Genomic DNA, 19,754 nt, shown 5'->3' on the forward strand with positions numbered 1-19,754 from the left:
TACTTGTTCTACAATGTTTTTTGATTAATTCGTTGCTTACTCTTCGCTGGCCACTTCCACCTTTGGTCCGAATGATATCTTAAAGTTTCCCACTGTTGCTGATATTTTGGCGTTATCCTCATCATCGTCGTCGTCACCACCGTGATCATCTTCTTCTTCATCATCATCATCTTCTTCCTCATCGTCTTCATCATATTGTGCTATACCACTTGACTTATCTGCTTCCCCCTCTTCTCCCTCTCCCTAGGATACTTATTCATCTTCTTGCTTACTTTCAGCAGTTTCTTGTATTTTTCTATGTTTTCCTCAGCGTCATCATCGCTTTCGTCTGATGCCAAGTACTCTGACAAGTCTAGCGAAGCGAGCTCCTTTTCCGTGAATCTGCGCATAAATTATCGTTCCTCTTCCCTACCTCTTGGTCAGCGTTTTAAACCTCTTCGCGGGCGTCGTGTCCCACTTACACTCCACTTTCGAGTGCCTCAGTGCCGACTGAGTGTTCGCTGGCGGCTTATAGTTGTCTGGTATTTTAAAGGACTCTGTCGTCGGTTTCCTCGGGAACTCCACTGAGGGCGGTATGAAGCGCAGATCCAGCCCGTCTATTGCGAAAGCCACTTCGCTGCCGTCCAACTCGTCGTACAGGATCCTCGCCTTTTCCACTGACTCCAGCTCCACCACTCCGTAGTAGTACCTAATCGTCCGTGTGCTTAGTTTGTTCACACCTCGACCTTTCTCTTTGGTACTTTCTCAGCGCCTCCTGCCTAGTCTCTTCGTCCTCTACCACACATTTATTCGCCGATGTCACACACCTTCCTCATCTCTCGTCTCCTCGCTAAGATCCTACACGTTTGTCATTACTCCTTTATCTTTCTTCTGGTGCAACTACTGTTTATCTTACCAGTGATGGCCCTGATACGTTTTCTTCTGATATCTTCTTCTCTCCTATGTCTGAGAGGTATATTGCTGCTCTCTTCACCGCCTTGACGAAGTCGTTGTTGTTTATTGACCTGTACAGCGTCTCAAACAGCACAAAGAGGTCGTCTGCCGTTATGTTGTCCCAGTCGCAGCCCACCACTGCGATGCGATCGCTCTCTTCTCCCTACCACTTCATGCCACAGCTTCGAACTTACGTATTCTATCTGCTCCTTTTCCTCCGCTTCTTCAGTCTCCGACACTTCCTCCTCCTCTTCCGAGGACGAGTACACATCGTCGAATGACGATTTATCTATAGTTTGGGTTATTGTTCTTCACATACCTAGTGGACGTCCAAAAGGATCGATTTTGGGGCCAGTCTTAGCCTTTACATCTTCTTTAAACACTTTATTAAATCTTTCGTCGGTTTCAATCCTTTTTTCTTTCTTTTTTCTGAACCTTGCCTTTAGTTTAAAGCGTTCGTCCTCAGGGCGACTCTGATCCGTGGAATCTCCATCCATTTTCACAAACTTCACTTAAAAATCAATATTTCACTAAAATATGACAAAAATATCCTATTTACACTATCTTTAAAGCTTTAAATACTTGTGAAGTACGAAACACATAATTGAGTGTGGTTCCGACTTTACACAAATGGTGTAAACTTGTTTTATGGTTAGCACATATTGCATAGAATTATGAGATTATGGTGTGTATAACAAATACATGTTTATCCGACTTCCGAATTAGATCTCCTAATCTGCTGAATTGCCTCAGATGTTAGGCTTCCGCTCTGCAGATGTCTGTTAATTTTTGTTAACTTACTGAGACTAGTTTTTGCTGTTTTTTCCATCTTTTTACTGTACATAAAGCATGATCTTCGTGGTGGCAGAATCCACAACTCGGTCCGTTTCGGCACGTTTTTTTCTTATTGTATACAAATGCGCAGGGCTTGCAGGTCCCCTTATTGTGCAGTATCAGCTGTACTTCTCCAGCTAATAATAATTGTAATTGTCGTAGTGAGGCAAAATACGTTGTTCTACAGGCGTTCGAACAGTCGGCTGGCAAAATAACCAACCGGGCGTCGTTTACTGAGTAAAAGTATAACTAACTGAAATGTGTAGACTTACACAAATTCATTTTGTCGTTAGGGTTCGGCAACGTAGATGATCTCTTGTTTTTCCTCACAAAGACCTCCTCCTTTTCGTTACTCTGTTCTTTAGATGTGCTCGATGACTCATCCTCCTCACTTTCCACAAATTGTACATGTTTAGGTTCAGAAGACTCCCGTAGATTTATGTTATCAATTATTCTTGTGATTTCATCCTGAATTCTCGTTTTGGGTCCAAATTTTACCTTGTTTAATCCATGTTCTTCCTGTAGTCAGGGGTTAGTTTGTTAAATTAACGTCAATAACTATGGAGTGGCTACAAACGTACCTGTTTAAGGGAATGCTCGGATGAATTCGATAAAAACTCAGCCGCCTCTATTATCTCACGCGAAATTAACTCTGCGAGGCCAACATGGACATCCTTTCCCTCGGATAAATGCTTGCGTTTCAATTGAAGCGAGTTAAGCTTCTTCTCGAGCCTGAAGCACTGAAACTGTAGCAGTTGATCCTACAAACCGATGAGATGTTATGGAATTAATATTTGAGGACATCGCTAGGCATAAAATTGATTCAGAGGTAACTAAATAGTTTTCTAATAACTTAGGGTACCAGAGCCTTTATTTGATTTTCGCTTAGGCTAGAAGAGTTTATGTAAACCTCTCCTGCACTCGAATCATCCTTATTATCATCAGCCATCGTTTAACATACTTATAAAAAACAATTATACTACATTTAATGATTATACAATACTAAAAACCAAAAAAACTTAACTTAATTGTTAAAACCTATAATTAATGATCTTATTGCAAATATTACAAAATATTAAAGCGTGACAATCAGATAGCGCTAGTATACATATTACTAAAATATATAATAAACAGAAACAAATTAACACTACTAGAATGTATTGTGCCGATTAAAATTTACGGAATTTTGCGCGTTTTTTATTTTTGAGTCTTAGAAGATTTTTCTATGGCGTCTAAAAATTTATTTCTTCATGGAATCTTGGCTATTTTACCCATTATTAGCGCTAGTTGCCTCTTCTACGGTGGTGTTATGACCAATTACTTTAGCTTACCTCTGAGGCCTTAATCCTTTCAAATTCGTTTTGAATAGCTTGAGACTAATTAATTGATTAATGTAACGTAAAATTGTGACTTTACTTGGTTTTTAAATCTTTGGTTTTTCAGCTCCCTGAGAGTCCTGTTACTAAACCTACATCCGTTCATTAGTCTTTCTTCAGTCAACTGTTTAATCGAACTTACATTTCGTTTGTTGGATTAAATGCGTTCTTTGGATTGTACACGTATATTCTTATGTCAGGGTGCGGCTCCACTTCCTATTATCCACTGGTGTGTGTAAATAAACTTACCGCTACTGTTCCGTATCCACTTTTTTGCGATAATCGAGGCGGTTCACTATATATTTCGCTTCCTTTTGCTCCTCTTTCAAGTGTATGTTGTTTTGTTGATGCTGTCAATGAGCGGCACATCAACACAAAATATAAAATATGTCTGATTTGTATCCTTTTCATTTATAATTACCAAAATTCACCAATTTTATCTTCCTTTATTATCACACATTTTAAAACGGAGAATATTTTATGTTTGGGTTGGTATGGACAACATACACAACACGTGGTTTGGGCTCCCTAAAGAATCTTACACATTTCCGTTTTCGTATCCAATTATTCCAAAATTATACCATTTAAAATCATCTGGACTTATCCATTTATATTTATCGTCATGTATTTCATTTATTGTTTGTTTTTTTGCTTACTCATCCTTGGCGTGCATCCTTATGCACATGCCTAACCGTTTTTGCATTATTTTGGCAAATTTCCGTAGACACTAGCCATTAAATGCGTGATTTAATTTCATTAGATTCATAATAATTTATTATACATATATAGATTTATATTACACAAATTTTAAACATGGAAGCTTTAAACCGGGGTCCGTACGCCAAACTCCTTCCATTAAATAATGGACGTTATAAGAGAATCGTGGATCCCGTGACTCCCCAAATATTTTTAGATTGTCAGGCCTGCTTTAAGGTGGAATTGTTGAGGGAGGAGCACGATTTCAACAGTTTATCATCTGATCCGGGCTACCTTATTAGCACCTCTTCTTCTGATAAAAATGTTCCCATTGAAACAGTCACAGATTTAAATTCACCCGTGTTTACAAAACTATACACATCCAAACTGGATGATGAGAGAGAGAGCACACCCTCATCAGTCTCCTCAATGGACTCGGAAACTCTAGAAGATTCAGAAATAACGGTAGTTTCGGAAAACTCGTCGATTTTCGAGCCTTCGGAAGCCAATGATGAGCATGAAGAGGGCAAAGATGCGGACTATGATCGTCTGCACATGCCTAAACCTCCGATGGTAATAAGGGGGGGTGCCGACGGATTGACTGATAAATCGAACTGGATTAAGGACGAGCTCAAGCTCGAGGTGGAAAGTGACGAGGGCATCCCCGTACTATTCTACACCAAGAGCAGGGAGAAACCGGCTCTTCTTATGTTGGCAATAGACCATAAGATGCGCGTGATTTACATGAGGAGGAACAAGGTAACGAGATTTTTCCCGATCAAACTGATAGACAAAATTGTTGCATCTCACCAGATAATAGAGGACGAGTTTTCCAAACAGATCAAACACGACCCAAATGTGCGAGTGAACAACATGGTTTTATTCAATGCTTCTAATTTCACCGACTGTGTGGCGATTCAATTCGCCCAGACCTCGGATAAAATGAAATTCATTGACGAAGTTTATAGGATTAAAAATTTAATCAGAAAGGGACTCTAAGATATAATTTATTTTAGCTTCTTAAAATTTACTGGCCATGTATTGGGCATACCCTATGTGTAAAATTTACACATTACCTTAAATTCTATGATCATTTTATATATTATGTATGATTAGTTTATATCATGGAAACTGAGGTTATTACTTCCAATTTAACCGACCTCGAGTCGTTTATATTGACTAAATACGACCCTCTGCTCACCATTGTGAAGGAATTGAACGACGGAATTCAGAATTTGGAGCGAGGTACCTCGAACAATTTTATATTACGCATTTGTGCAGACAAACTGAGGCTGGAGAGGCGCGTTTTGAATTTGGAGCAATTTTTGCTCAGCAAGGACAGTTTGAACGGCAAGGACTCTCCGAATGAGGATTTTAACGTTCCAGGTACGAGCCTTTGGTCTTCACGCAATTCCTTTAGTCGACTTGAACGTCATCGAGGACGAGTCTTCGCTATCTCTCCCATGGCTCTTTTCCTGCCAGGTATTTTTTGGGATACCAACACCAATTTAGTCCGGAACGCCGCTTTCCGCTCTTCAAGTTCTACTTGAATTCCACCCTGACAACACCGTGGAACTCGACGTCTCCACATGGCTGAGGGAGGTACGTGGACTTTCATTCACTAAATTTATTCACAATTTAACAGGAAAACATGTGGATTTCTTTGCTCGAGGACCTGCTTCGTATGTTTCTACTTATCACATTCTTTTCAGCCATGTTATCCATGAACGTCGACAAGTCTGAATTCAGTGAGCTTCAGAGCCTCAGGAGGATAGGTAACTGCTTTCCCCAAATTCTTGTTCAGCCAGGAAATCGCTCATGGAGCTCTCAAAGGACGAGGTGCTCGTCGTTCTCAGAAATGTCCCGGGGAGGGACGACGCTTCCAGCAACAGCACCTGCATAACGCTCGTTGCGATATTGGCGTCTGCCATGTCCGAGGCCTGGAAGGTTAGTTGGTTTTTTCTCATTTTCCTCAGAGAGTTGAACAAATAGCTCCTCAAAACATGGGCAGAGTCTCACTGGTGCTTGACGGTATTTTTTATACACTAGCATTAGTTATGCACGCCCGCTAGCCTAATACATTGATTTCGGTTAGGCGAAAACATTGGCACACGACTCAGGGCTGGAACTAAAAAATTCAGAATAGAGCCTCTTAATTAACCTCATGTAACATAGCCTATCAAGTACCACGTAACGGTAATTGGGTCATATTGACTTAATATTTTAATTGATTATTTTACATGGCTCCTCATCTGATGTGCACTTCAAGCCCGGAAACTCCCCAAGACTGCTTAGAAGCGTCGCCTATCAGCGTTGATCCGAACACTAAGTTTGTCTTAATGGCTTTGCACTTACGAATTGTGAACCGCTCCGAATCGTGCTGAATTGTCACGTCCTATAAAGTTTTTGCTAAACCCTTGACTTACAATTGGCACCGAGAACTTGTCGTCTCCCGTCTCATCTGATTCACATTAATTAGATCTAAATTACCTCCGCAAATGTTAATGTTGCTCTTCTCCTGGTGGAAGTGTCTACATCAATTTCACAGTTGCAGTTGAATACCTGTCCGTCCAAACGTATTCCATGAGGCCGTCAGACATGCTCAGCTTCATAAATCCCGTTTCTCCGACCTATATGTGCAATTTAATCCGTGAAAAGACGTACCCATCGGTCAATGAAGTGAAAATTGGCTCTAATTCTGAGCTCCTTATGCGATGGCAGTTCTATGAAGGTCTTTTGAACGTGACCCTGAATTTACGAGTTACACACTCGGCCTTACTCTCGAAAAAACGTTAAAACCTCCCAACATCTGTACTCCCGAGCAGCTTGAAACCCCGATCTTCTCAACTAAACGTACACATAAGTGTGCCAGTGCAGCGTATATGCGAAACACGCACTCATACTCATGGAAACGACACATACACAGATATAAACTCGTAGGTAAGTGTACGAACCTGTTCCATTCCATCCCTTGGCTTCCGAAAAGTCTTCCCGCCAAATCATTCTGAACTGGGCGACGCCCTGTACTATCAGGTCTCCTCCGAGCTCAACGTTCCTAAAAACGTTTACACATCTGCATCACATTCGCATACTTTGCTGAAAACGTTGGCATATGCATCGATATAGTCTGATTGTTGTCGATTATGAACATTGGCGTGTTCTGGGCGTTGAACGAGAAGTTACCTACGGAATCCACTCCCATCGAATAGTTCTTATTTCCCATAAATAGTATTGCCGATTTGTTTGACGCGTTAGGTACTATTGTTAGCAGCGAGGTTGATACACCTCCCTTCGCGAAGGCGCTCTTCACGTTAACAACTTCGTTCACGACACCACTTTCCGTTTTACTATCTTCGGGTTCTGAAGCACTTATAACTAACACGTATACATGTAAAAAACAAAACAATAGCATTTTAAATCATTTATTCTGTTTTAACTGGTATACCACACACTAATTAACAACGAGGAACCGCATCATATCCCAGATCGTAACCATCAAATCTGTTCCATTACTGTGGTATGAATTAATTTTATATTTTAAAAGGGTCAATAAAACTCACGCATCAGTGTAAACCAGCACTCGATCATTGGACAAAAGCAGACTAACTACGGCCTTCCTTAAGGGTGTGGTAGACTCGACCTAGAATTCAGTAATCTCAATATATATACATCCAAAATTAGGTATACACCATCATACATTTTTTTACATATTTTATTGCCTAATATATGCCCTTTACTAGGTAATAGAATGTTTTTCTGTCACTTACGTGCAATGGCTGAATCTTATGGTAAAACTTGGAGTCCATTTCCTCCAGTATCACTCCAACTTCAGTTGAGCAGTCCAGATATATCTTAAAATGTGCTTCTTTTCAAAATACCTCATTTTTAAACGCTTCCAGTGCGTAAAACATCACCTTTACTCTGGTTAGTATTCCAATTATTCGTCCTACGCATTGTTTATAAATTAGACCATACCCTTTTCGTCAGTCACGCACAAATTATCGTGTAAAATTAGCAAATCCAGGACCTATTACTGTGTTAAAATCAGGGTAAATACCTCTTCCAGTGAATTCTTGTATGAAATCGTTGTAAAATCCAGGTTTATCGTCAAACCGCTTAGCGGCAGGTCCAGCAAATCGCATTTTCCTCTCAAGTTTTTAACCATGTAATACAGGTAACAGGATGGAGTCAGGTATCCAATCGGGGCCTTTCTTTCGTTCGACCATACGAACAGTCGATTTGATCTACGCATATATACACACTGACTTGTGCTTACACATTCTTCGTAATGAAATCCAGGCCTTCGAAGGCGGTTACATCTCCCGGTAGTTTCTGCACATTTTCGGCCTCAACAACACCTAATATCAGTTACATATCCACAACGTACTTAAAAACTCCGAACAGGTCAAATTGATGTATCTATCGTAGTTTTTAAGGAGCTTGATTATTGACAGCTCGTCAATGTATCCAGCAAAGTCCGCCTTTTCAGAGTCGTATACAAAAGCAAAGTTGCGATCTGAGTTAAATTTAGGGAGCTGTGTAGCTTACGGTAATTTGATAGTGATTTCAAGCAAATGTTGAAGGGAACCCTTGAATCGACGACTAGAATCTGAAACACTGGTTGAAACTCAACAACGAACCTTAGAATGCGATTGTAATATGTTACAGAGCGATGTGGACTTGAGAAGTCTCAAAAAATTTGAAAAAAAGTTAGATTGAACTTGAGTGTCACTGCTATTGTTGTAATCGTGGACATGGCCCAGATCATCTCCAAAACTGGCATCAACATTCATAATATTCCACAATCTTCACATTTCGTTTCGAGGGAAGTCCATTAAACAAATTATATACACAAATTGTATCAACTAGGTGGCAGAGTGCTACTCCATACATATTTCATACTCTCCCAACAAGCCTCGACAATTTATAAATTTTTATTGTCGATTATTTTTTATTTTGTTTTCAGAGATGAAAGAGTACGATTATTTGTTTAAGATAATAGTTATTGGAGACAGTGGCACCGGCAAATCGTCTCTTCTGCTACGTTTTGCGGTATGTACATTTTCCCCTCAGTTTAACACATTATTTTTAGGATAACACCTACAGTGAGTCGTATATGAGCACGATTGGTGTTGATTTTAAGATTAAAACTGTCAAGATAGATAACACTACCATCAAGCTACAGATCGTAAGTGCAATTTCCGTACCCAGTTTAATCGATGTTTAGTGGGATACTGCCGGCCAAGAACGCTTTAGAACCATCACCTCTACCTACTATAGGGGTGCTCACGGGATTATTTGTGTTTATGATGTAACAAATAAACTATCGTTCGATCACATAACTCAAACATGGTTACAGGACATAGATAAGTAAGTTTGTGCTTGTTTACCTGTTATTTGCTTATCGCAGCCGTAACACGCTCACAACACATTCAGATATGCGACCTCGAACGTTTGTAAATTATTAATCGGAAACAAAATTGATCTAGCTGAAAATCGTGTAGTTTCTACCGAGGAGGCCAAGCATGTTGCTGAGCAGAATAATATGAATTATATCGAGGCTTCTGCCAAGACTGACAGCAACGTTGAGAAGGTACGCCTTTTTAGTTAGAGCCCAGCTCCATTTAATTTTGACACCAGTGTATTTATTTATAATATCCTCAAACTCACTCCTAATTCAGGCGTTCATTACCATTGCCAAGGCTCTTAAGGACAGAGTCACTCAGTACCCCTCCAACAACGCCCCTTCTACAGTGAATCTTAACACTAGCGCCAAAATTTCCACTAACCGCAATGTTTCGGAAACGTGTCAAGACACTCCTCTTTTTGGAAAAATGAAACTTCCGTCCGGTAAATGTATGTAATTTCATTCACCATTATTTGAGTCTACACATTTGTTTAGTTGAACATCCCCTTATATGGTATTGTGTATGTCATATTGTGCCCATTTTATTTTTAAATGGCCAACGCAAGTATACTTTTGGTATTTTAGGGTTGCACCACGAGTGTGTAGCAAAAAGTACCAATTATGTCATAAATTCTGTTTCATTTACATTTTAAAAGACTTTATTCAATTCAAACACGTATTGATGCTTTAAATATGAGATTAAAACGCAACTTATCGCTTGAACAGGTTAGAATCCCAGCACCAACATCTTTTGTTACACAGGCTCTGTATTTGGCAAAGGAAGCCGGAATTGTAACTAAAACCGAGATTCAAAAGCTAATAATATCATCTCCATCATTTTCCCGGGTTTGAAGACTTAATAATTGACAAATTTAGGACAAGTCGCCATTTTTGATCAACAACTTTTACAAGCAGTCCCAAAATACTCGAGAGACTCAGGAAGAATCCGAAAATGGCTCAGACGAGAACAAAAAGGCCGAGTTCAACATGCACATAGAGCCAGAAGCTGAAATTTCAAGAATAGATAAAGTTATCGCATCTAAGATGGACCCTGAAGCCCTCAATGTACGTGATTTCTTACTGTTCTAACACATTGGTTTATGTTTATGCGGACAAGTGTATTAGTTTTATATAAACTAGTATGTAGCTATTGATGGTTATTTGTAGCTTTTCTGGCATAATAACTACTGGTGGAAGGTCCAGGCTGAGGCTTACGGAACCTGCAAGAGAGCCACCAGCCATGTCATTCTCAAAAGGGGCTCCGGAACAGTATTTGTCACTTCTGTTACTCTTATTTTAGGTAAAAGTCAACGGGGAGGAGGACATTTACAAGAGGTGGCCCATATTCTACAATCGGTACCCTAATTTAATCCACAGATGGTCACACTTGTTTAGCATGGACGTTGTCGAACCTTTTTACACTGCCGGATGCGCCGGTCTCTACGACCTCTTCATAAGAACCAAGGGCAGCGGCCCTTCTGGACAGTCTAGGGCCACCAGACTCGCCGTCGCGCGCGCTCTCGTGAACGCCAATCCCTCTCTGCACTGCTACTTGAAAGGTTCGACACCTTCTTTTAAACCCTGTTTAGATGCTCTTTATGAGGACCTCAGACAGAAGATGCCTAAGATGCCTGGCAGAACTGGAGCTAGATCTCAACGTCAGTGGGTTAAAAGATGACCTCTTAACGGATACTTAATATTGATGTCATGTACATATGTACTATATCACTTCCTACATACTTGTATATTACCAGGGGTTTACACACTAGGGGATGCAACTTGTATATATAGATCTATAATATTAATGTGTACATATCACTGCAGTATTAACAAATACACGACTAATCTGTGGTATCTTTGATAATGAATGTCATTAATCCGTTGATTGTGGCTTTCACATGGTTACGTTAGTGTGTCGTGGTAGTCCTTGTTATGTAGGGTTAGATCTTTTTGTAGTGTGTAGGTTACAATACAATGTTAGCCTTCTCGGCGCTACTCCTTTGGTACATACTTTACAACGTTTCTCGCCAGCTTTTCGGCGAGGCCCGTATACTCCTCCAGCTTCAGTGTCATCACCATCGAGTCCTTCCCACAGTTGTCCTCGATAAACTTGCGCATTTGCTCCTTTGTGGGATTTAGTCCCCTCGTGAACACCATCACCTTTTCGAAGGCGTCCTTGTGGCCCATCCTACGCGCGATGAGTCTCTGCGAACTTACATCTTCAGGGAGACCTGCAGCGGCTCAGAGAGTATCGTCCAATGCTCCTGGATGTCCCGCCCCGACTCCTCGTCGTCGAACCCCATTCTCTCCAGCGACGTGATTATGTTCTTGTAGGCGACCATTGAGTGCCCGAATGCCACTCCCAGGTTCCTCAGCACTGAGGAGTCCGAGAGGTCGCGCTGCATCCTGCTTCTCGGCAGCTTCGTGCTGAAGAACTGGAAGAGGCAGTTCGCCATGCCCAGGTTTCCCTCCGCGTTCTCCAGGGCGATAGGATTTATCTTGTGCGGCATCGTGCTGCTTCCAACTTCGCCCTTCACGTTCTTAAGCTTCAGGAGCCCTCTGCAACCGGAGTTAAGGTCTTGCGTTCTTCCGCGCTTACCTCGACTGGTACAACCAGAAGTCCATGCACAGGTCCTTGAGTATCGTGTTGAACCTCGAGACTGCGTCCGCCAACTCTGAGATGAAGTCGTGGCACTCTATTTGCTTCGTGTACGGTTGGTACGTGAGCCCCAATTCCTGCACGCTCGTCATACTTCCTTGCCTACCTCCACAAAGTTTTTCAGTATGTTCTCCCAGTCCATGTCCGGGAATATCAGTGTGTGCACGTTGTAATTCCCTACCGCTCCTCCGAACTTCCCGAAATACTCAATCTGCGTTCCACAAATTAAACTTCGCGCTTACGTTCTGTATGTACTTCTTGTACTGGTACGACAGCCTGTACACGAACGTGGCCACCTCCTTTCCGAACGTGGTCGGCACTGCCGGCTGGCCGTGCGTTCTCGATAGCATCGGCTTGTCCGCATTCTAAAAATTATTAACATCGGCATCTACGAAAATTAACAACTAGCTGCAAACTATAACAGCACCTATCTGGTAAACAACTATCTGCAATACAAATCTCACCTCCAGTGCCACCCTCTCCAGGTTCCTTATCACATCAAGCATCAGCGGCTTCATTAGCACGTTCATACAGTCCCTAATTCCGATTGAGTACGACGGACTGTTTATGTCCTCGCTCGTGCAGAAGATGTGGACCCAGGTCACGAGTTTACTCAGCTCCGGCAGCCCGCTCTCTTCCATTCGTTTCTGAAGCGTTCATTTTATTTTCCACATACCCTAATATAGTACTCCACTGCTTTTAGGTCGTGCATAAGCCTAGCTTCCATGTCTATAATCGTGCGAAGGTTCTCTTCCGTGACATTTGTGAGTGATTCCAGAAAGTCTGCTCAATTCATTTTCCTCGGCAACTTACCCACGGATTCCTTCGAAAGCTGCTTCACTGGCGCTATTCCCAGTTTTATAAGGCACCGGAGCCATTTGACTTCCACCAGTATTCTATTTCTCGTAATACTGTACTCCGAGAGGTACTCTGATATCTCAAATGTGTATTTGTTGTATCGTCCATCCACTGGACTCACTGCTTTATACCGCTCCAACATTTTAAACCATATATTTGTGTGAGATATGCCGTTTTTCGCTGCGTTTATCTCAGTGCTGGGACGAATTACGCTTGTTGCTGACTCCCACAACACTACACGTATTTTATAGACAGGCTCGTGTATTATATTTATTAAAAAACATTATTTCAGTTTAACATTCCAGATTGCATTTTTTTCCGATGCCTGTATTTCATTTATTGGTCACTTTTGTACCTGTCTCTTCTGTAGTGGTTCCCGTAGTGAGCCTTGTGGTACTGCTTATTTCTGTAGAAATTTTTGCCTCTCGGCTCCGTCCTCTGCTGTTCTTGTTCCTCTGACGACGGAAGGTCGTCTATGTTCAAATTTACGTTGATTGGTATTTCCTCCTCCTCCTCGTTGTCGTCGTCGTACATATCTGCGTTCTCGTTGATGTACTGCCTACACACTTGGTTTACTTTTCTTATTCTCACCAGTAATTCATCACTGCCTGTTTGCTTTCCGTCGGCACGTACGACAGCGACAGTTTTTCCACTCCTTTCTTTCCTATTTCTGCTGGTTTCGGCGTTACTGCACACCTTTTAGTTTTCAGCAACTCACTTGTGAAATTATTTATCAGGTCCATGATCGTCGAGTCCACGTCGTTTTCGTGTTTTGCCAGGCAGTTTCTTATTGTGTCGTCATCTTCTATATGTGTTATTTCCCTAATTTTTCTATAAATTGATGACTGTTTTCCGTGCTCTAACACTATGTTCTGTTCCATGTTTTTATCCTACATTATTTCTTGTAATTAAGCTCAGTTTACCTTCTTGTTCACAACAAGTGATTTCATCTGACTTATTTCGTTTTGTGACCTATTATATCCTTGTTTATGCCTACCCCGTTACCAGTTTTTGTTTATCGAGTCCCACTCATCTATGTATATTGGCAGATTTATCTCGTTTAGGTCCTCCATTATCAAATCTCTGTCCACGTTGTATTGGTCTCCTCCAATCTACTTGTACATTAATTCCTTCCAGCTCACCTTTATGAAAATCAGCAGCCAGTTGTAGCAGTATTCCCCCGAGTCCTCGGGGGACTCCTTGATGTTAAATCTAACAATCATCAGCAGCAACTTAATCAGCAGTATTCTGCATCTATAATACACACAGATTTGAAACCTTGTGGTATAATCTGTTTTATAATTATTTATAAGATCGGTTCTGTTTCCGCTCGTGCGATCCGTTTTCCAGCCGCTCGTTGTATCGGCTTTGTATCCAGGGGTTGTATCTCCCTTGTATCTTCCGTTCTTGTTAGCGTTGTACCCATGGGCGCTATCCATATCAAATTTCTACATTCCCATGTATTTCACAATTGTTACCTTTATTTCATAAATTGGTTCCCTCGTCTCCACCATGAGCTTGTGGACGTATAGCAACAGATAGTAGCAATTTGTCACCGTCTGCTCAATTGTGGTATTTCCGTACGGTGTTTCCACGCATTTTGACAACAGACTCGCGTATGAAGCGTCGGGGGTGAATTTGAGTGCGATTTCCAGGTATGAAACGACGTCCAGCATCATGTGCTCCGAGTTTACGAACACCTTGCTGAAATCCGTTCCTATCTGCCTGTCTGCTAGAATCGAGTTTTCTGCGATTTGCTGAAAGCTGGCAGTAGACTCCATGAACGTGTTAACCAGAGACCTCAGGTACTGATATGAGTCGCCCAGGATCTAAGTATGTTTGTTACTTTGATATTGTGTTACGTGTTATATTCTCGTTGGTTGGTACGTGCTAGTTACTATTGTTACGTGCTAGGTAGCCAATGTTATGTGCTAAGTTACATCAGTCGGATGTCATATGCCAACCGGCTATGAATAACTACCATTTGCCAAACACCAACCGATTTAATACCTATTAAATACCTGAAACAGCGCGTGAGTCACCGAGGTCATGTCCTCCACGAATCTACCGTTCACCAGGTTACAGCACTTAAGGATCTGGTTTACCAGCTTCTCGTTGTTTCTGCCGTACATGTTCAATATGTTCAACATGAACTTCGGGTCAGAGAACCTACAGTATCACATTCGTGAACTGGCGCATACCCTAGTTTACACAGCGTGTCGTTTCCGGTACATTTTGAGGCCTTCAAGAACAAATTGAACACGTTCCTGGCACACAAATCATATAAATTACACAACCAACCTCGATATCACGTTTATGTTCGTATGCATTGGATTCTCAATTAGAATCTCGTCGTACGGGACATAGGGGCTATACGGCGGAAAGGCCAGGCAAACGAACGATCTTAGGAACTGCTGCAAGCCAGGATCCTTTATTTTTTGCGAAAACACATTATCACTCATTTTCAGAAGCTGTTCAGTTCCATTTATCGCGGATCCTGATACCAATTTACAACTTACAAACTTACCTATGAATTCCTCAATTTCCTTTTCTTCCCTGGTAGATTCACATCCCAATTCAATTCCAAATATTTTACAGTTAAAATCATATTCAAATTTTCGTAATTCGAACATTATACATAACATATACTGAAACGACACACATCACATTTTACTTTATAATGTTACACCGAAAACACACTTTAGGGCAATTTGACACAATTGCTGGCATTTTATGTTAAATCAAGTGCCTTACACAATGTTTGACTAGGTTTTGTTCAATTCTACTGATGGAAGGTCACGGCACAAGTATCAGCTACGACCCTAAAACTTCTAAGACATATGTTTCTTAACACAGGATTTAACGGTTAATTTTGATTTAAAATGAGGCTTTATGCGACTCAGATTCTATTTTTATCTAAACTTGCTTTTATTTGTAACATTATACTTTCTCTATGTGTAAGTCCCGTAAATAACGGTGTAAAACTCAACTTCACACATGTTTTAAGGAGAAGCAGCGTTGGATTCATTGTTAGTTCTAATTCAACTCCCAATTTAACACACTATCAAACTCAAACTCTGAATCGAGGTGGATTTAAATCGGTAAAGGATGACACATCTACACATTTCAACCCTGTCTCGAATGTGGAGTCTATTAGGCCAAATGAGGCAACTAAACTTGGCTCCAGAAATATAGCATTTAAAGAAATATTTGGACCATACGTTCAGTCGTACAAATCAATTTCATCCAATGTAAAGTCCAACGTCTTAAAATTCACGAGGCTCGTCGCAACAAGTTCCGCAGACCTGCGCTTGAGGGTCAGCAGGTTGGTTGAAAGGGTTAAATTATCTAACACATATAAGATCGCATTAACTAATTACCATAAACTGAATCAAAGAATGACAAACATGTCGGTCGTAGAGCAGTTTAGCCTGCTGCTGGTTGCCAACGCCTTGTACGTTTTCGTTTTACCAAGGTATAACATAGTGTTTCCATTCCAACTCTTTCCCTCAGACTCTGGATTAGGAGCTGAAATAGGTCTGGATACTCTGGTTTCAATACCCTTTTTGTACTATTTTTTGAAGGACTTGAAGATCGATGGTGGAAGATTTAGGTTGACCAACGCTTCTCCATTTAAAATTTCCATGGTTGTTTCATCGCTCGTCGCCTCGTTCTTTTTGTCGTCATACTTTGCTTCTATCATGGACAGCCTCGTTCTGTTTATCTCGGCACTTAACTTTCCAGTAAGCCGTGAGATGCTAAACGCTGTATCCATCATTTCCGGGCACCTGTTCTGGATGGCGGTTGGTTCAACTGTGCTCCACAAGTATATGTTTCCCCTGTTTGGGGGCGAGAACGCTTGGTACAAACTCGACTTGAAGAAAACTTGGGTTTACCAGGTACTGTCTGGCTATTTTTCGTCGTGCCTCGTTTACAAGTTTGTCGACAACTTATTTTTGTCAATTGTCAACAACTTTAATTTTAAACAGTCTGAATCTTTAACGGATCAGACAATTTCAAATGTGTGTGAAAGCAACGAGGTTCTTCCAATCATCATTACTTCCATTGCGCCCTGCCTCACTGCTCCCTGGTGGGAGGAGCTACTTTATCGCGTTTTCACCTTTAGGATATTCAACAGCTTCCTTCCGAGCCTGGCTTCATCTCTTGTATCTTCAGTTTTGTTTTCTTTAAATCATCTCAGTATGGGTTCTTTTTTTCAACTTTTTAGCCTCGGACTTTTGTGGTCTTTGATTCACAACAAGGAGGACAACATTTTCGTCACCTTTCTGATTCACTGTCTTTGGAACTCAAGGATATTCTTAGGATCACTCACTGGTCTTTAAAGCACTGTATTATATTTTACTACGCATACTCATACACGCATACTATCATACACATATACTTGCATCTGTACAATACACACGTAGTAATGTAACACACTTACTAGGGTGTGTAACAATACATACACTTAGACATGTATATACACACACATAAGTAAAACATGAATGTGTGAACAACATATATACAAACTCAACAAATTACACGAGTATAATTTTAATTTAAAACATATTCTTCGTATCCCTGAACATCGCCATTAAGCCAGTAAACTTACAGGGGAGCTCCCGGCGGTCTTAGCGCCACCGGGTCGTATTCTTCCGCAAGACTTGCCACGTAACTTGCGTTCATCTCCTGCGCCAGCTCCCGCTGGTACAGCTGCTGCTTTTCCAGGTAACGCCACCTGCTTTGCTTAGCTATGTAGTCGGTGTCGAAAAATTTGACCTTCAGGGCTCTCAATCCGATATATCCGCCGTAAAACAAAACTCCTAGTGTATGCTATGAGTGCTGTAAACGTACCTGCGGCCGATCCAAAAACCAGGCTGTGGAATACAGAAGGTCTTCCGAAATATTGAGCTAAAAAGCGTTAATACATGATTGTTACGTACCTAATTTACTCATTTAGCATCATATATACAAATTAATTTAAATTATCTTTGACAATCAACTGGATTCCAAACAGAATATAGACAGGGTACTGCACTTTATGAAGAAACTTTTGGATGATGGATGGGGAATCCAACACACTGAGTTTCGACCAATTCACACATATTATGTATATTATAGAAAGTGATGACTTCAGATAACATATACACTGTAATCACTGGCTCCAAACCGCTTAATTCTGGCAAACATTCTGAAATTTCTGAATACTTGAGGGAGCTTTTATACAAAGACTACGATGCAATCGCCTCAACTTCCGTTAGTTTAACTCAATAAATTGAATAAAATAAACACTTAGAAAACTTTGTTGGAGGACGATAAAAAACTTCGGGATAATTTACACAAATTTGTCATTGACTCCGCTCCTATCGCACTTAAAAACATCAATTGCTGCACTAATACTTCCGAACTTGTTTGTTGATGCTTCAAATACTAAATAACACACTTTCAGGTCACCAATTTGTCAAAAACTGCCTTAGATATTTCTAAGGCTACCAATTCCTGTAGCCTTAAGGCCAAGGTATCGTTTAGTCACCTTCAGCTTAAACTTTTATTTACACTAAAATATTGCTATTTAACCATTTTGGTCCATGGAATAAACACATGTAATATTGTAACTGGTGTAAATGTTTACACATATTGTTTTTCAACTGTCTTATAGGAGTGTGCAAGCTCTCTCTCAGATGTTGTTCAGCAACTGTGGAAGGTGAATAGTGACTATGACTACTATAAATTTGTCAATTCCCTCGTCACATTCTTAAACGAGTTTGAATTCACCAGGGATGAAAGGAAACTATCGCGCCTGCTTGCTTTTAATGAGGTATTTGCGTTTTGTTACACACTCGGTAGGTTTTGAAAGGCTCAGAGGGCGCTCTTGCCAGTAAACTCGGGTCGTTTTTAGGAGACAGGGTTTGTTTGACTTGTTTACTGGGGACTCAGGTTAAGAAAATACTATGCTCTAAGGAACTGGAACTTTTTAACTCTTTCAACAACGACCCTGAGCAGACTGCCAAAACTGTTTCGTAAGTTTACCGTTTTAAAATTCTCGTTCAGACTCATTGAGAAGATCGGATTTTCTACCCGGGAACAGATCGCAGTTGGCTTCATTAAGAATCGGCTCAAGTGTATGAAGGACTGCTTTCAGGCTTCCCTGGAATCGGCCAGGACTGAGCCTAAGAGGTATTTTTAAGGCTGAAATAACTCTTTAGGGGGCTTCAAGAGGCTGTCAACTGCTTAAAAAACCTCCATTCCATTTCTCTATGTTATAAGTTTGTTTTAATCCACTCATTATTCTCAGGAGTGTTTTTGGTGATGTTGACACACACCTCTCCACCCTCGCGAACCGCACATATCAGGATTTTTTTGACACTATCGCACACATTTTAAGAGAGACAGAGCCTCATGAGCTCAAAAAAATCAACTTGGACGAATTCGACTCACAAATTTTAGAATTATTGGGGTGGCTAGCTCCTCTGGGACTTTCATTTTTTACACTCACCAACTTCACTTTCAGTTCTTTCCTACGCGACGTGTTCTCATCTTAATTTTTTATCAATTTATCATTTATTTGATACTACTTGATTCATTTTGAACATTAATACCCTCAACAACACCTTTAACTACTTAAAATAATGGCTAGCTTCCCCACGCATTTTATAGGGGACCCCCCCACTTTTTACCATAACAATTCCTGCTGGATCGGAGGTCATTGTAGAAGTGGCTAGCCATGGCTAGCTGGGACGTTTAGTCTTCGGTGAAAGGCTTGTTTGATGATGATTGTCGGTCGATGGCAAACCTCATTCGAGCTGAGTATCCGACTCAACGGCGTCGCGGCATTTCTACGGGGTCATGTTCGATTGTCGGTCGGTGCCCTGTCTGGGCAATCTGGTCTGTGCGGTTGACTTTTTGTCGAACAATCAGGCTTGGTTGACTCTGGACGGGTCGTTGTACATTTTGTGCTCGTTCGCACTTATCGATTTTTTCGGCTTGTTCT

At 41.0% G+C, this 19,754-nt stretch overlaps 15 protein-coding genes across 15 annotated transcripts in view; 6 read left to right on the plus strand and 9 right to left on the minus strand.

Annotated features, from left to right (window-relative positions):
- Positions 1 to 200: 200 nt before the first annotated feature.
- Positions 201 to 1,430, minus strand: TOT_030000089 (conserved hypothetical protein; the record flags this gene model as incomplete). Its single annotated transcript, XM_009692833.1, has 6 exons — positions 201 to 381; positions 413 to 688; positions 720 to 772; positions 896 to 1,096; positions 1,128 to 1,222; positions 1,253 to 1,430. 6 exons carry the CDS (start codon positions 1,428 to 1,430, stop codon positions 201 to 203), a joined length of 984 nt encoding a protein of 327 aa, XP_009691128.1.
- Positions 1,431 to 1,639: 209 nt separating this feature from the next.
- On the minus strand, positions 1,640 to 2,716 carry TOT_030000090 (conserved hypothetical protein; the record flags this gene model as incomplete). The annotated part of the gene is made up of 5 exons (XM_009692834.1): positions 1,640 to 1,702; positions 1,735 to 2,000; positions 2,040 to 2,286; positions 2,349 to 2,528; positions 2,630 to 2,716. The coding sequence occupies 5 exons, from the start codon at positions 2,714 to 2,716 to the stop codon at positions 1,640 to 1,642; spliced, it is 843 nt and encodes a 280-aa protein (XP_009691129.1).
- Positions 2,717 to 3,089: 373 nt separating this feature from the next.
- TOT_030000091 (conserved hypothetical protein) lies at positions 3,090 to 3,554 on the minus strand (the record flags this gene model as incomplete). The annotated part of the gene is made up of 4 exons (XM_009692835.1): positions 3,090 to 3,143; positions 3,184 to 3,235; positions 3,286 to 3,359; positions 3,393 to 3,554. 4 exons carry the CDS (start codon positions 3,552 to 3,554, stop codon positions 3,090 to 3,092), a joined length of 342 nt encoding a protein of 113 aa, XP_009691130.1.
- Positions 3,555 to 3,956: 402 nt separating this feature from the next.
- TOT_030000092 (conserved hypothetical protein) lies at positions 3,957 to 4,838 on the plus strand (the record flags this gene model as incomplete). The annotated part of the gene is made up of 1 exon (XM_009692836.1): positions 3,957 to 4,838. The coding sequence occupies one exon, from the start codon at positions 3,957 to 3,959 to the stop codon at positions 4,836 to 4,838; it is 882 nt and encodes a 293-aa protein (XP_009691131.1).
- Positions 4,839 to 5,490: 652 nt separating this feature from the next.
- TOT_030000899 (conserved hypothetical protein) lies at positions 5,491 to 5,999 on the plus strand (the record flags this gene model as incomplete). The annotated part of the gene is made up of 5 exons (XM_009692837.1): positions 5,491 to 5,521; positions 5,552 to 5,614; positions 5,644 to 5,786; positions 5,816 to 5,870; positions 5,935 to 5,999. 5 exons carry the CDS (start codon positions 5,491 to 5,493, stop codon positions 5,997 to 5,999), a joined length of 357 nt encoding a protein of 118 aa, XP_009691132.1.
- A 632-nt stretch (positions 6,000 to 6,631) lies between these two features.
- On the minus strand, positions 6,632 to 7,251 carry TOT_030000094 (conserved hypothetical protein; the record flags this gene model as incomplete). Its single annotated transcript, XM_009692838.1, is given in 3 exon segments — positions 6,632 to 6,681; positions 6,794 to 6,894; positions 6,911 to 7,251. 3 exon segments carry the CDS (start codon positions 7,249 to 7,251, stop codon positions 6,632 to 6,634), a joined length of 492 nt encoding a protein of 163 aa, XP_009691133.1.
- Positions 7,252 to 7,395: 144 nt separating this feature from the next.
- TOT_030000095 (uncharacterized protein) lies at positions 7,396 to 8,632 on the minus strand (the record flags this gene model as incomplete). Its single annotated transcript, XM_009692839.1, has 9 exons — positions 7,396 to 7,479; positions 7,607 to 7,690; positions 7,718 to 7,785; positions 7,815 to 7,866; positions 7,897 to 8,083; positions 8,116 to 8,197; positions 8,227 to 8,355; positions 8,388 to 8,448; positions 8,480 to 8,632. The coding sequence occupies 9 exons, from the start codon at positions 8,630 to 8,632 to the stop codon at positions 7,396 to 7,398; spliced, it is 900 nt and encodes a 299-aa protein (XP_009691134.1).
- Positions 8,633 to 8,807: 175 nt separating this feature from the next.
- On the plus strand, positions 8,808 to 9,703 carry TOT_030000096 (Ras-related protein Rab-1; the record flags this gene model as incomplete). Its single annotated transcript, XM_009692840.1, has 5 exons — positions 8,808 to 8,891; positions 8,932 to 9,027; positions 9,067 to 9,209; positions 9,276 to 9,432; positions 9,521 to 9,703. The coding sequence occupies 5 exons, from the start codon at positions 8,808 to 8,810 to the stop codon at positions 9,701 to 9,703; spliced, it is 663 nt and encodes a 220-aa protein (XP_009691135.1).
- A 236-nt stretch (positions 9,704 to 9,939) lies between these two features.
- On the plus strand, positions 9,940 to 10,924 carry TOT_030000097 (ribosomal protein S9; the record flags this gene model as incomplete). Its single annotated transcript, XM_009692841.1, has 5 exons — positions 9,940 to 10,092; positions 10,123 to 10,311; positions 10,414 to 10,515; positions 10,547 to 10,602; positions 10,642 to 10,924. The coding sequence occupies 5 exons, from the start codon at positions 9,940 to 9,942 to the stop codon at positions 10,922 to 10,924; spliced, it is 783 nt and encodes a 260-aa protein (XP_009691136.1).
- A 314-nt stretch (positions 10,925 to 11,238) lies between these two features.
- Positions 11,239 to 12,905, minus strand: TOT_030000900 (adenylosuccinate lyase; the record flags this gene model as incomplete). The annotated part of the gene is made up of 6 exons (XM_009692842.1): positions 11,239 to 11,434; positions 11,464 to 11,850; positions 12,128 to 12,270; positions 12,370 to 12,552; positions 12,582 to 12,655; positions 12,719 to 12,905. The coding sequence occupies 6 exons, from the start codon at positions 12,903 to 12,905 to the stop codon at positions 11,239 to 11,241; spliced, it is 1,170 nt and encodes a 389-aa protein (XP_009691137.1).
- A 194-nt stretch (positions 12,906 to 13,099) lies between these two features.
- TOT_030000901 (conserved hypothetical protein) lies at positions 13,100 to 15,396 on the minus strand (the record flags this gene model as incomplete). The annotated part of the gene is made up of 11 exons (XM_009692843.1): positions 13,100 to 13,322; positions 13,355 to 13,594; positions 13,628 to 13,653; positions 13,687 to 13,735; positions 13,769 to 13,875; positions 13,906 to 14,116; positions 14,216 to 14,592; positions 14,785 to 14,932; positions 14,965 to 15,030; positions 15,065 to 15,260; positions 15,291 to 15,396. 11 exons carry the CDS (start codon positions 15,394 to 15,396, stop codon positions 13,100 to 13,102), a joined length of 1,749 nt encoding a protein of 582 aa, XP_009691138.1.
- A 249-nt stretch (positions 15,397 to 15,645) lies between these two features.
- TOT_030000100 (uncharacterized protein) lies at positions 15,646 to 17,106 on the plus strand (the record flags this gene model as incomplete). Its single annotated transcript, XM_009692844.1, has 1 exon — positions 15,646 to 17,106. The coding sequence occupies one exon, from the start codon at positions 15,646 to 15,648 to the stop codon at positions 17,104 to 17,106; it is 1,461 nt and encodes a 486-aa protein (XP_009691139.1).
- Positions 17,107 to 17,371: 265 nt separating this feature from the next.
- On the minus strand, positions 17,372 to 17,719 carry TOT_030000101 (conserved hypothetical protein; the record flags this gene model as incomplete). The annotated part of the gene is made up of 3 exons (XM_009692845.1): positions 17,372 to 17,586; positions 17,618 to 17,674; positions 17,707 to 17,719. 3 exons carry the CDS (start codon positions 17,717 to 17,719, stop codon positions 17,372 to 17,374), a joined length of 285 nt encoding a protein of 94 aa, XP_009691140.1.
- A 171-nt stretch (positions 17,720 to 17,890) lies between these two features.
- TOT_030000102 (conserved hypothetical protein) lies at positions 17,891 to 19,305 on the plus strand (the record flags this gene model as incomplete). The annotated part of the gene is made up of 7 exons (XM_009692846.1): positions 17,891 to 18,019; positions 18,060 to 18,173; positions 18,213 to 18,281; positions 18,423 to 18,581; positions 18,611 to 18,783; positions 18,815 to 18,940; positions 19,059 to 19,305. 7 exons carry the CDS (start codon positions 17,891 to 17,893, stop codon positions 19,303 to 19,305), a joined length of 1,017 nt encoding a protein of 338 aa, XP_009691141.1.
- A 274-nt stretch (positions 19,306 to 19,579) lies between these two features.
- Positions 19,580 to 19,754, minus strand: part of TOT_030000103 (hypothetical protein) — a gene marked incomplete at both ends in the record, with an annotated part of 486 nt that continues 311 nt past the window's right edge. Inside the window, one exon of the mRNA XM_009692847.1 lies at positions 19,580 to 19,754. This exon is cut by the window's right edge and continues 212 nt beyond it. Coding sequence (XP_009691142.1) covers positions 19,580 to 19,754 — 175 coding nt within the window.

This window comes from Theileria orientalis, chromosome 3 (assembly GCF_000740895.1).
Source record: "Theileria orientalis strain Shintoku DNA, chromosome 3, complete genome".
Lineage (NCBI taxonomy): Eukaryota > Apicomplexa > Aconoidasida > Piroplasmida > Theileriidae > Theileria > Theileria orientalis.